Source organism: Cibotium barometz, chromosome 6 (genome assembly GCF_041138505.1).
Source record: "Cibotium barometz isolate CiBa-2024 chromosome 6, ASM4113850v1, whole genome shotgun sequence".
Lineage (NCBI taxonomy): Eukaryota > Viridiplantae > Streptophyta > Polypodiopsida > Cyatheales > Cibotiaceae > Cibotium > Cibotium barometz.
In genome coordinates, this window is record NC_141051.1 from 51145418 (window position 1) to 51158723 (window position 13306).

Here is a 13306-nt window from a genome sequence, read left to right on the forward strand (position 1 = left end):
GGTGAAGACCACTAACCTTATGTGGTGAAGACTTTTGTCATCAGTTTGTTATGTATCTCAGTATAGGATGACTATGTTTCTGTGTCTCATGTTTTCACCATGGAGATGTTGTCATTGCTGCAATCAGAGAAAGAAAAATAGGGGCATGGGGCATTGCCAAGAGGGCCTATAATTCAAGAGAACTTGCTCTGAAAAAAGTGTTCATGCCAAGTCACCATTTATTAACCCCAAAGCATAAGCAATTAGCCAATCGCATAGCTATGAGACATTGGCACCTATAAATGAGTCTCCAATCACAATCTTTGTGGCAATGCTTTCATGTTGCTAAGAATTTTAATGATTGTCAACATTTACACTTGTTCTAGATGCTGGTCTTTTGTAAATACAATATCCTTGCAGCCAAAAGAAGCTTGTTTTTGCCACAAATTGGCACTGTGATTACAAGCTGATGTATTTTTGTTTGATGATTACCACACGAGTATTTTTAGCCTTGAATGGTACCATGAAATTCTTGCTCATAATTGTTTATTGAAATTGATTTAGGTGTTGTTCAATGTGCTCGTTAAGAGCCATTCAACCATTTAGTAGGGACTTTACAAGACCCTAAGCCAGTCACTCCACAAAATCCTTGTAATGAAGGTATCTTTGCTTGATCTTTATGTATGCATTGCTTCCTTAGCACTCCAGAGATATTCGCTCCATGAAAAAACACTACAACGTTCAAGTGTAGTATTGAATGCTAGATATAATAATGCTAGTGTGAATCTCTCAATTTAGTTTAGCTTTGTTATCCTCTTGCATCATGGAGACCAAGTCTTTTCAGGTAGTCCTTCGAGTCTTCATGCCAACAAGTTTTAATAATAACCTTACATGCAATTTTCTACACTAAAACTTTATCTAATGGCTTTACTATTTTATCTTCAAATAATAATGAGACATCCAAGTTATAACCCTATACATGTTTTTTTTATATGGTATTACAAATTGGAATGTGTAGCAATGGTTCATATTTATCGAAATTAAGAATTTACAACAAAGCAATTTAGTTTTGTGGGTGATATATTTCAATCTTATTGTCACTCTAAATTTGTCATGACCATTGGCTCATTAACTTGGTCAATGTACAAGCTCTTCATGGAAGATTATCTTGTCTGTGTGCCTATATGATTGTTAAGAAAGAAACTTTGCAGACAATTTTGTGTTTTGCCATATGTAGACTTCGATAAAGTTTAGCTTTAGGAAAGGAAAAAGGCCTTGTAAGAGGCCTGCAAGTTACTTGCCCGCTTGCCCACATTCAGAGGGTACACAGGAAAAGATAAAGAGTCATCGAGGCAAGCACTGGTTTTGATTTTAAATCTACTGATATTTCTATCCACCATGATAAGAAAAAGAGTCCAGAAGACTTGCCTTGAAAATAATTTGTTTAGTACAAGTTACATTCACTCGCAAATCTTATAAACAGACAAATAGTAACTAATAAGGAATGCTACAAGGCCCCCATATAAGGAGATGACTTAAACCCAAAACTTTGAAATTCACAACAAAGCCCAAAAAAAAAAAACAAAAAAAAAACCCTTACTGTAGCATGGCCAGGGTTTTGGACTTGAAATTAAGGGCTAAGACTTTGCCAAACACAGTTACAAAACTGGTTGGTGAACCAAATTCAAGCCAAGGTTTTGCAAGGGATCTCCTTTTTGGGATTAAAGAAAATAATTTTTTCGGGCACCCACTAGAAAAATATTCAAGAAAGATCTAACAGTAATATTTAAACCCCTTTCAAAAAATACGTCACCACAAACCACAATGTACCAACTCCTACTTTTACTCCACTTCCCCATATTCAAGCAAACAACTGTTTTGCAGGGGCACTCATTCCTTCAACTTTTAACCTCTCTCTCCCTTCTCTATGGCACACAATTATCTATTGCTATGTTATTCAATAATAGATCACTTTTGTGGACCTCATATTGTACACACAAGCATTCATGAGACATAAATACAGAACTAAGTGACTTGAAAATATTCTGTTTGTTTTTTTCCAGGAAATAGATCAATATTTTGTTTGTTTGCAGGTAGGTAGGTGTGAATACATCTAAAATAACCTGAAAAGAATTAGTTAAATTAAAAATTGCTTCAATGTACACTTCTGTGCTCTCACTGTACTCCCCTCCTAGTACATTCCTTGGGAATAAGCTCAACACCATTTATTTTCGACAAAAATCTCTCTCCAAATTTCTTTAGCAAGAACATGCACAAGCATCAAAAAGAAAAATAAATAAAAATCGAGCTAAGACCCTTACCTCATTGATACCAAACCATAAAAATGTAGCTTCAATGCATCCATGATAGTCCCCAAGGCCTTGGAAGCGAGGAAATATCTTTTGTGGGCCTTAGAAAACATCGCTTATGAGAAGCCCTTAACCAAGAGCAGATTTTATTCCACATAATATCCCTGACAAGATGGCAGCATGGCCCATAACAATGCATTGATCACATCATGGTTGAGACAACCTGCATAGGGCATGATATGTGCTCTGGCAGCTTCTCAGTTCCAAATCCTCCTCCACAAAACTTGTGCTGCAGATTCGTGTTAGCTACCCTTCCATGGCATGTCAATTTCACGCAGCCAGCAGACATTAACATGTCAGCTTTGTCTTCTGTAAGGAAAATTACAACCCTTGGATCTCATGCAATCTATGCCCTACAATTTGGCACATGAATATAAAAGAGAGAGAATCTCTAGGTTGCCTGGATAAATGCATTCAGTTGTGAACAATTCAATTGTCAGACCCTTCATGAATATCATGTACTCCTTAATGTGAAAGATATGAAAGTCTCTTTTGTTCAGAAATCAGCCAGCCCCGATCAAACAGCACCATCTATTTGTAGGCAGTGAGAAGTCTGACCAAAATATAAGCGCGTCCTTCCCTCCAAAGGCTTTTTTTCTATGGATGCGAAGTACTTTCTTCTGCTCCAGGACATAGCTGGTTATCAAGGTAAAAACATCTTTAAAACTGATTCACTGTGGTGCTGCATTTTGGGGGCTACAAGAGTAACGTTCTTTTAAACAGTTTTACAAGATGAACTTGGACAAGTCCATTTTGGTCAGCAGCTTGTCAAGTGACATCCTGACTTTCTGCACACAAAAGCAGCAATGCAGGAACAAAATGAGGCACGAAAAAGTTTGTATAAGGGTTACAAGGTTTAAGGAAAAGGTCATGATCAGTAGCTTACATCTTTATCTACAGTACAAGTCTGACCCTTCTGATCTGGAGCATGGAAACTTATATCCTCCACAACCTTTTCTATGACCTGCACTTCGCAGAAGCCAGCTGAAATTGAGTCGAATTGCCTACCATTGGGCACTCTAAAGAGAATTAAGCAAAATCCATCAAACTAATACCGTGTGCAACCTCCGAGCACCAATGTTATTCACCGACTTGTTTACCTACACACAATATAGGGTAAGTTAGTTAATTCTATGTTGATTTGCAGTAGTTGCCTAAATTTGCATTTTTCATTAACTGCATTCACCCATTCTTGGCACCCTGCCTCACATTAACAAACTCTGTTGTCCCTTTGTAGATTAGGGCTCATTCATCTAGCTAATAGCCTAGCATGAAACATGCATGTAAGTGTTGGAGTTGATGCATGTGACATAAGTAGTATTTTCAGCTTGCACTTCCATTAGTGTATCTGTGAAACCAAATAGCTTGATGAACTTTTTTGAAATTCAACTGTTATGCTCTGCCCAAGCTTCTTAGAGAAGTCCCCTTACTTTTCCACAACATTGTGTAATAAATGGTGACCAAGCAGATGCAACATCTTGAATCACCTTATTTCTAGATATAATTATAGAACTAGGAAAATACCATGAATGCGAGTTAGAAGTCAAGAAACTCAAACCTCTGCAGCAACATCGGCAATCTCTTTGATAGCATCATCTGCAAATACGAGATCAACATCCTCTGCCTTCATCAAGGCAACCTGCTGCTTGATCATGTTACCCTCAGGCTCAGTTAAGATGCGATAGAAATCCTGGCCAAACAAAAGCAGTGATATCTTGTAAGCAGTCAGACTTCTTGCCAAGAAAACAAGTTTAATTAAGAGGCAAAGAGACGCAAAAGATCATTCAAACTGCAAGTGAAAAACACAGTTGACTTTTTTGAAAGAATCTACAGTCATTCTAGGACTAGAATGTGTGACTGTGCTTGTGACACGATGATCAAATTTCCTCATCCCCTGCCGTGATGATGCAAGTAGTATGTTTCATAGTTGCACAGTTAGAAACAGGAAAACGCCATTTCATGCACAGGTGGAGGAGGAGGAGAGTAAAACAAAACCACAGGTCTTCATGCAATAGAGCTGGTACAGCAGGTACAATATCTCAAACAGCAGGTACCGCCCTCCATTCAGCCAGGTACGACAAGTACATAGGCTAGTACAACAGGTAAAGGGGCTGGTGCAGCCAGTACAGTGGCTGGTACCACAGCTACAACCGCTTTTGTAGAGGGGAGTGAAGTAGTGTAGACTCTCCATAGAGTGATGCAGACAAGAATGCGAGCAACCATCATAGTAGAGGCTAGACTGCAACAAGAGAGAGCCTCCTCCAAATGAAGAGAGAGGGCTCCAATTTGTAGATTTGGGCCTCCCATGAGCTAAAATGGCAAGAGGTTCTCTGATGCGGATGCATGACTATTGAAGAAATCTGTAATGACCCTCTGGGAAGTATCATGTCGGGTCTGTCTCTCGGTCTGCTGACTCAATAATGCATCCCTATGATGTCTGAGCTCCAAGCGAGAGAGAGAGAGAGAGAGAGAGAGAGAGAGAGAGAGAGAGAGAAGAAGAAGAAGAAGAAGAACCTAACAAAGAAAAGGCTGATTTGAGCACAAAGTTTTCTTTCTTAAACACTGACCAGAGATGCTTAGGCAAAACACACGACAATACAAAAGAGAAAAAAGCATACCTCGCCTGTGAGACCTTTTAACTCTACCCGAATTGGAAGGCGCCCTTGTAACTCTGCCAGCATATCACTTGGCTTACAAGAGTGAAAAGCACCACTACAAATAAAGAGCATATGATCTGTATTCACGTTGCCGTACTTAGTGTTGATAGTGCTGCCAAAGCAATGTGCACAGAAATCTTCAGGCTGAATGATATCGCCAATACAAACATACAAAAAAAAGAAGTTTAAAACACCTGATGTAAAAAGAGATCAAAAGAGAATGAGGGACTTGCTTACTCGGACAAGATTAATTACCATTGATAGAACAGGAACATAAAGGATCAATGAACCAACAACCCCAAAAGGCCTTACCATTCCCACTAACAAGTACTACATCTCAAGGGATGGGGACACCTTCTCACCTAGCTCTTAAGGAGGGTGGTAACTAGAAAGAGAAGATGGAAGCTCAAGGAAAGATGAGGTGAATGGTTTACCAATGTACCTCTAACCTCAAACGGGTCTATTAATGATGAGAAGACGCTTGTTTCTTTTTGAGTTTTTCAGCTTAGGAGCGGAATATCTCCCACAAGTCAGTCAACAAAGGCATTAATCGATGGAAAGTTTTTAGGTTACCTCTTTATGAGCATTTTGCAAGATAAAGTAGTGGTAAACAATGGTGCCATGAATCATCAAAAGTGAAGCCACAAGGCACATGCCCTGCCACATAGAGGTAATCTCACTCTTCCCTCGATTAAGGTCAGGAAAAAAAGGTTGAGACCAGCACCAACCTGGAACATGCTGTGAGTTGGAACCAGCCCCAAAAACATGTCTCCTCTTTGTTGACCAATTATAGAAAGGCCAAGCACCTTGCAAATGTCTTCTGTGATACATATTTGTGCAAGAATCTTCTCCCCAAATGGCATTACAAGGACCTTAAGGATATGAAGGTGTACTTTGATAGAAAGGAAGCTCTCATCTTGAAAAGTAGCAGTAAAGTGGTGCAAAGAGTATTAAACCGTTTTTAAAAGCTCTTTGCATCACAGCTCAAGGTAATTTGGGGCCTAGAAGATTGTGGCACATGAGATTGAAGCACTTACCACTTTGGTGAAAACCTAGCGCGAGGATCACCTATTAGACACTATCCTTGATATGAATATTTACCAGATTAGTATCATAAGCAAGCAACACAAAGCCAAGTTTAGAGGTGCTGCTTTTCCGTAGTTTCCATAGAGATAGACATGGAAACATGAAACCTTTTACAATGTTCTACTTTATAACTGATGAATGAAGGTGGAAGAGATAGGTCGATTTTCTCAAACAAAAATAAGAGCATTTAAGACTAGCTTATTGCAATCCAGGATACTAAACCAAATGAGGCAATATCAATAGTTTAATGGAAAATCGAAGTCAATTCACAGTCTACCTGCTCTTGCAAGACGGAAATGAAGGGAATGCCCACATAACAGTCTTTAATCATCCTCCATTGAGGCTTACCTGCCCTCAATAATTGGTAGGAGATCACGCTGCACCCCTTCAGAGCTTGCATCATGGCCATGCCTCATATCATGGCTTCTTACAATCTTGTCAATTTCATCAATAAAAACAATTCCATCTGATTCCGCTAGCTGCAACAACTTAAAAAAGAGTTCAAAGGCTAAAAATGCTGAGAGCACCCTACCTAACAGCCCAAAATGCTCCTTTAAAGACACTGATAAGCACAATGAACCTGAATTGCATCTCTAATTATCTGATCAGAATTGACATGTTTGTCATATTCAACATCTGTTAGCCGGGACCTTGCAACTTTTACTGTCACCTCTTGATGCTCCCATTTGTGAGCCTTAGGAGTGTTTACTACCTGCAAAGCATAAGTTTTAATGTTGACATCATGGCATTGTGCCTTGTTAGAAATTGTGCATCTCAGTGTACTTGGGGAATGTCTATTTATGGGTTTTATCCATTTATCTCCTATTAGGTAGGTTGTGGGCTGTCGGCCAGCTCCTAGGGGCAGTCGGCCAACTTCCCAGCAACACTATAAAAGGGGCCCTCCCATATTCACTGGTTAATCATCTAAACTATTCATAGGCACATGTTCTACACCATTTGCTGGCTGGTATTGCCATTGTAAAAGCCTCTTGCTACATAACATGATGTTCATTGTCTGATGTCTCTCTCTCTCTCCTTTGCTCTCCCTCTCTCCTATGTTTTGCTTCCGCATTGTGCAACTTTATCATGGTATCAGTCGCTTAGGTGACTGATACCATGACTGTTTTGCTTCCGCATTGTGCAACTTTATCATGGTATCAGCCACATTCAAGGCAGCGGCAGTGAGTTTCCTTACTGCAAGAACTTCCACGTTTTTTTCGGGAGCAGAAGAAGGCTTGCAGTTTTTTGCAGGAGCAGAAGAAGGCTGTGTTTTGTGCAATTTTCCAGGCGGTTGCGTTTTCCTCACCACTTAGTGGCTGCGATTTCCTTGGGCTGTTACGTTTTCATCCTCAAGGCTGTGTTTTTCACATTGGTGGCTGCCTTTTTCTTCTCGGGTGCTGTGCTTTAGCTTTGGTGGCTGCGTTTTTTGTGGTGGCAGCAGCACTTTCTCTCCTATGCTATCTTCTCCATCATCCGGTGTTGGTGGTGGTGGTGCGTGGGCTGCGTTTTCTGCCTTGGGCAGCAGCAATGGAGGTGTTTCTTCGCTTGTGCTTCAGCCTTGCCTTCGCTTGAGAGGGGGCTGTCAGTCTTGTGCTTTCGCGATGTTAGCGCTTGGAGCAAAGCTCTAGACAGTAGTTGGTGAATGGGAGAGTTAGGGTTAGGTTTTCATGTAGGAGACATACACAGAGAAGAAGGGAGAGAGTGAGAGTTGTGGGGATAAGTCAACTCATGGGAATGAGTGTGTGACTCCCCTATCACACATGTATATTGCACTAGTACACATAGTGCACTTAGTACATTAAAAGTACTAAGTGTACTATGTACTATAACTTATGGGCTTGTACACACTACAAGGGTGGGCATAATGCCTTTACCCCAACAACCTCCCACTTAAAGGCAAAGTGCCCTTAAATGAAGGCAACGTAAAATCAGCATGTACATGATAATATACAAGGCCATATCAAGGCTGAAACTGGCCTCATCCAATGCCCATCAAGTGTCTGCAATGAGCAAACCGCTCCGGAGGCAAACTCTTTGTCAACAGATCAGCCGGGTTGTCATCCGTATGAATCTTAACAAGCTGAATTTGCTTGTTCTCTATCACTCTGAGGCCGTCACTCTTCCAGACTCCCCCGGGCACCGATGAGGAGCGCCTGAGGCAGCCATTGATCTGGAACCCCTTGATTCGACTTCCCAGCGGCCATATGGTTGGATCGCGGCCTCACGTGTCGTGGGGCCCGTTGAGCTCCGGCCCAGCCCAGTCCCTAGACGACTGGATATGTTTTCAGCAGCTGCCTCTAGAGGCTCAGGAGAGGAGACTCAGTGGGATGAGGGGCAGAGAGTCGATGAGACAGGACATTGAGGCGGCCATCCCCCGGGAGTGGCGGACCCCAGTACAGGACCCTCCACCTCCACAATGGATGCGTGTCTTTACTCGGCCTGAGATCCTTCTAGCGGTCTGCGGCACAGCGGAGAGAGTCGCCCCACTCACTTTCGAGGTGGGAGAGGGTGGCCAGCTTCAGAGGACACGACTGGATTTGGATGGGCTCCAGGGTTGTATTCTTCAGAGGGTGCGGGTGGTCGGCTTTCATCAGAGACAGTGGCATGTAGACCCCTCACCGGCCTCGATAGGGGAGGACTGTTCTTGGAGATTATGGGCTTGGGACAGCAGGCCTCTTATTCGCCTTCAGTGGGATCCAGGTGAGTGGTTTTGGCGAGATCCCTACTCGGCCCCCACCAGCCCAGGCATCCCCTTTTTTCAGTACACAGCGAGGCTGGGGCGGCGGATTCAGAGGCACAGGATAGCGAGCACCCCGGCGACGGCCGAGCATTGGCAGCGACAGGGGCTCTCCCCTGCCTTTCTTAGGGACTTCTGGCAGCGCCTTTGGGCCAGCTTCCGGCCCCGGAAGGTGACGCTTTTTCTCTGGCTCAGCGCGCATAGAGGACTGGCTGTGGGGGCTTGGCTAGCTTTTGGCAGACACCCAGCGTCCTGCTCTCGGTGCGGCCATGCACAGGAGTCGCAGCGGCACTGCTTATGGGATTGCCCACAGGCTCAGCAGGTATGGCAGCGCGCTCTCAGGATGGTTTTTGCAGGCTCACCAGGTGAGATGCTGGTGACGTGGGGTGCGGTGGCTTGGGCCACGGACAGCGGCCCGGCCCTTGGATATGAGGACGTCCCTGGCAGTGCGACCATCCAGGTCTCTGACAGGGCGATGGCGGTGGTTCCGACGCCAGACTTCTCTTCGGCAGCCCCTCAGGAGGGGGTCGGGCACAGATGGGAGATGATCAGCAGCATGACGGCTTGGCACATATGGAGAGCCCGATGCAGGGAGGCCATTGACCGCCAGGCGACTCCACCGGCGGAGGTCATACAAGCCCTCTGGGTGGACATCATTCACACCTTGAGAGGACACTGGGGGAAACTCCAGGGCGACTCGGACCACATGAGAGGGCGCCGCAAGGCTTTCCTCCGCACGTGGCAGCCTGGCCCTTTCCTCACCACGAGGGGCGAGGATGTCACTTGGCACTATAGGCCTCCAGTTTGGCTTTTCTCACCTCCCACATGTACTACTAGGTAGCCCCCCCCAGAGAGCGGCCAGCCACGGGGGTGGAGCTCAGGTGTTCACTGTGTGTTTTTATCCCTCCTTGCGAGGTGAGCTTTGTAGCCTTATGGCGTTTTCTCATTAACTAATAGAAGGATCGTTTTTCCAAAACAAGATAAATACAACACATGCTGATTTCTGTCCCGAAGTATCCGCATACCCAAAATGTGATTTGCATCACCCAAATCCTTCATATCAAAGGTCTGATGCAGCCTCTTTTTCAAGGCATCCATCTCTTTACGAGGTTTTCCAGCAACCAACATATCATCAACATACAAGATGAGAATCAATAGACTGCCATCCAAAGCTTTCTTGGTGTATAAGCAGTGATCTATGTCACTTCTCCTGAAATCCTGGGATTTCATGAATGTATCAAATTTATGATACCATTCCCTTGGTGCCTGTTTGAGCCCATAAAGACTCTTTTTCAGCTTGCATACAAGCTTCTCCTTTCCACTCACTGCATAACCCTCTGGCTGTTGCATATATATCTCCTCATGGAGATTACCGTGAAGAAAAGCAGTCTTCACATCCATCTGAATCAAGTCCAAATCATCATGTGCAACCAAAGCTAACATAGCTCTAAGTGTGGTCATTTTGACCACTGGAGAGAAGATCTCATCAAAGTCCACACCATATTCCTGCTTGAAGCCTTTAGCCACTAACCTGGCTTTGTATCTTGGCTTTGCATCAGGTGCAACTTTGAGCCTGTAAACACACTTGCATGGCAAAACCTTCTTGCCTGTAGGGAAATGCACCAACTTCCATGTTCCATTTTTGTGCAGAGAATCCATCTCTGACTTCATGGCACGCTCCCAAAGAGCCTTGTCTGCCCTCTGTAAAGCCTCCTTATAACATGAGGGCTCCCCACAGTCAGTGAGCATCAAGTAGTCAACCCCTGGAACAAACCTGTCAGGGGCTCTGGAGGGTCTTGTGGACCTCCGTACCCAATGACCATCATTTGCAGGTTGCTGTCCAGCCTGCATATCACCTATTGGTGGCTCCTGTTCCATGCCATAAGGCTGAAAAATCATGCCCGGTATCTCCTCTAACTGTGGGATATCCATAGGGATATCTTCTGCCATCTCTGGCTGTCCATTTGGACCATTTTTAGCACCATTTAAGGGCTGGTTTTGCTGCTGTAATGGCTGATTTACAGCCCTTGGTTGTTGTCCATGATATCCATCATCATCAAAGATGACTCTGCCAGGCTCCTGTTGCCTTGCAGGCTCCTTATACATGCATGTTTCATCAAAAATGACATCATTGCTGCGTATAATCTTTCTATTCACTGGATCCCAAAGTCTATACCCCATTTCACCTTTGTCACCATATCCTAGGAATATGCATTTGTGAGACTTAGGATCAAGTTTGGTGCGCATTTCCCTGCGTATGTGCACGTATGCAACGCAACCAAACACTCTCAAGTGCTTGTAGGACGGAGGCTTCCCTGTCCATACTTCTTCTGGCACTTTCCCACCAAGCCTCGTGTTGGGTGACCTGTTTATTAGATGAACGGCTGTCATAACAGCTTCAGCCCAAAAACCATGAGGTAATGCAGCATGTGACAACATAGAACGGACCTTCTCCTGAATGGTCCTGTTCATCCTCTCTGCTGTCCCGTTTTGTGGAGGATCATAAGGAGTAGAGAGCTCCCTCTTGATGCCTTTAGCATCACAAAAGTCCTGAAACTGTTTGGACATATACTCTCCACCATTGTCGGAATGCAAAGCCTTCAGTGTTTTGCCAGTTTGATTCTCAACAAGAGCAACAAACTTCTCAAACACTGAGAAAGTATCACTCTTCAAACGAAGAGGATAAACCCACACCTTGCGTGTGGCATCATCTATAAAAGACACAAAGTATTTTGCCCCTCCCAAAGAAAGCTGAGGCATCTCACATACATCTGTATGCACAAGCTCTAACTGAGCATCTTTCTGTCCAAGAGCTTTCTTGTGGGGGCACTGGAGTTGCCTGCCATATATACAATGCTCACAAAACTGAAAACTTGAAAACTTTAGAGAAGGCAAGTAACCAAAACGAGACAATTGCTCCATTCCTTTGACTCCCAACCGGCTATGCCACATAGAGATTTCCGGCAGCTCGGTTGCATTTACATTAGCATGGTGACAAACACCTGCATGCATGAAGTAAAGAGTGTCCACCTTAGAGCCTCTGGCAACAACCAGTGAGCCCTTACTAATTTTCCACTTTCCACGACCAAATGTGGTAACATAATCAGCATCATCAAGCTGTCCAGTAGAAAGCAAGTTCTTCTTGATCTCAGTGTCACGTGCATCCCGCACTTGGATGCCACGTAGACATTTCTGTACAGAAGGTGCAGGACCTGGGATGGTGAACTGGTCCCATGTGAGCCCAGTCCGGGACGAGTCAGCCAGGGATCCATCTCAGTCGTTCGAGGTCAGGTGTGCATTGTCCTGCACATGAGTCCAAGGTCAGGTGTGCACTGTCCTGCACATGAAGCAGTGCCAATCCGCGCTGTGAGTCTCCCTCCGGAATGATGTCAGATGCTCTGTGTATCTAGTTTGCAACTGGATGCCAGACCTCTGTGGGCATGTAGGTTTGCATGTAGAGATGGGGCCAGCCCATAGGGCTACCCCAGTGCGAAGGTTTGCACTTGTAGTGTGGGCATGGGGGAGGTGTAGAACCACCCCCAAGGGGCCAGGAGGGCCCAAGCTATGCCCACCAGCCATGGCATGGGCTGGAAGGGCTGTCGGCCAGCTTTAATGCTGCTGGACAGGCAGCCGACAGGGCTAATACCCCTACCCAGCAGGTCGGCCAGGTGTAGGGGGCAGTCCCACACCTCTGCGCAGGGTGCCCAGCAGCCTGGTGCTGTCCCAGAAGGCATGCGCAGAATGGCCAGCATATTGCATAGTGTGAAAGCACATGATTACTAAAATACCTAGTCGTGGGGTTTTTATTAGCTGGCCGACTAGATGAAAGGGGGGAGTATAAATACTCCAGCCATTAATCATGGAAGTGATCTCATAATTCACCAAGTGCTCCAAGCAAACAAGGGCCAGGACAGCCAAGAGGTTGCTAAAGCAAAGGGGTGAAGGACTGAAGGTCAAGGGCAGGTTTTCTAGCCAAGAAAAGGTCAAGTATATTTGTTTTCAGATTTACATCATTCTAATAAAGCAAATACACCATCCGTGGTGGGGGCCCTGCAGAGGGTAATTGGGACCCAATACTGTGTCCTCTCCATCTCCCCGTTCTCTCTCTATTTTCTGCACATCGTCTTTCAGTTTGTGCGTTAATTCCGTCGCGAAAAGAGTGCTGATTTCTGAGTTTTGAAGTACCGATCCTTCTCCGAAGCTTCCGCATATTACAGTGGTATCAGAGCTCACTTCAAGGACAAAGATTCAGCAAAGAAAACCAGAAAATTTTTTCGCTCGTGTGATTGATTTTTAGACGTCGGTGGACTACCCCTTTCGGAGTGACTCCTGTCCCTCGAAGGACGGTTGGTTTTTAGCCTCCGGAAGCCTCCGGAAGTCTCCCACACAAATAGTGGATGGTCAGATTGTGTTCCGGAAAGGAATTGCATTTTCCCGCTATGGCGAGTTTCGGCGACGAGAGAGAACCAGAACCATGG

General features: G+C 44.6%; 1 protein-coding gene across 1 annotated transcript in view; it reads right to left on the reverse strand.

The window, feature by feature from the left end:
• Nucleotides 1–2276: 2276 nt before the first annotated feature.
• LOC147637847 (uncharacterized) overlaps nt 2277–13306 on the reverse strand; it is a 112508-nt gene continuing 101478 nt past the window's right edge. Inside the window, exons 8-14 of the mRNA XM_086799686.1 lie at nt 6672–6803; nt 6440–6570; nt 4967–5117; nt 3907–4038; nt 3404–3448; nt 3235–3312; nt 2277–3136 (exon numbers count right to left, since the gene is read on the reverse strand). Of these exons, the coding sequence (XP_086655812.1) occupies nt 3074–3136; nt 3235–3312; nt 3404–3448; nt 3907–4038; nt 4967–5117; nt 6440–6570; nt 6672–6803 (732 nt within the window). The 3' untranslated portion in view covers nt 2277–3073. The remainder of the gene's footprint in view (nt 3137–3234; nt 3313–3403; nt 3449–3906; nt 4039–4966; nt 5118–6439; nt 6571–6671; nt 6804–13306) is intronic.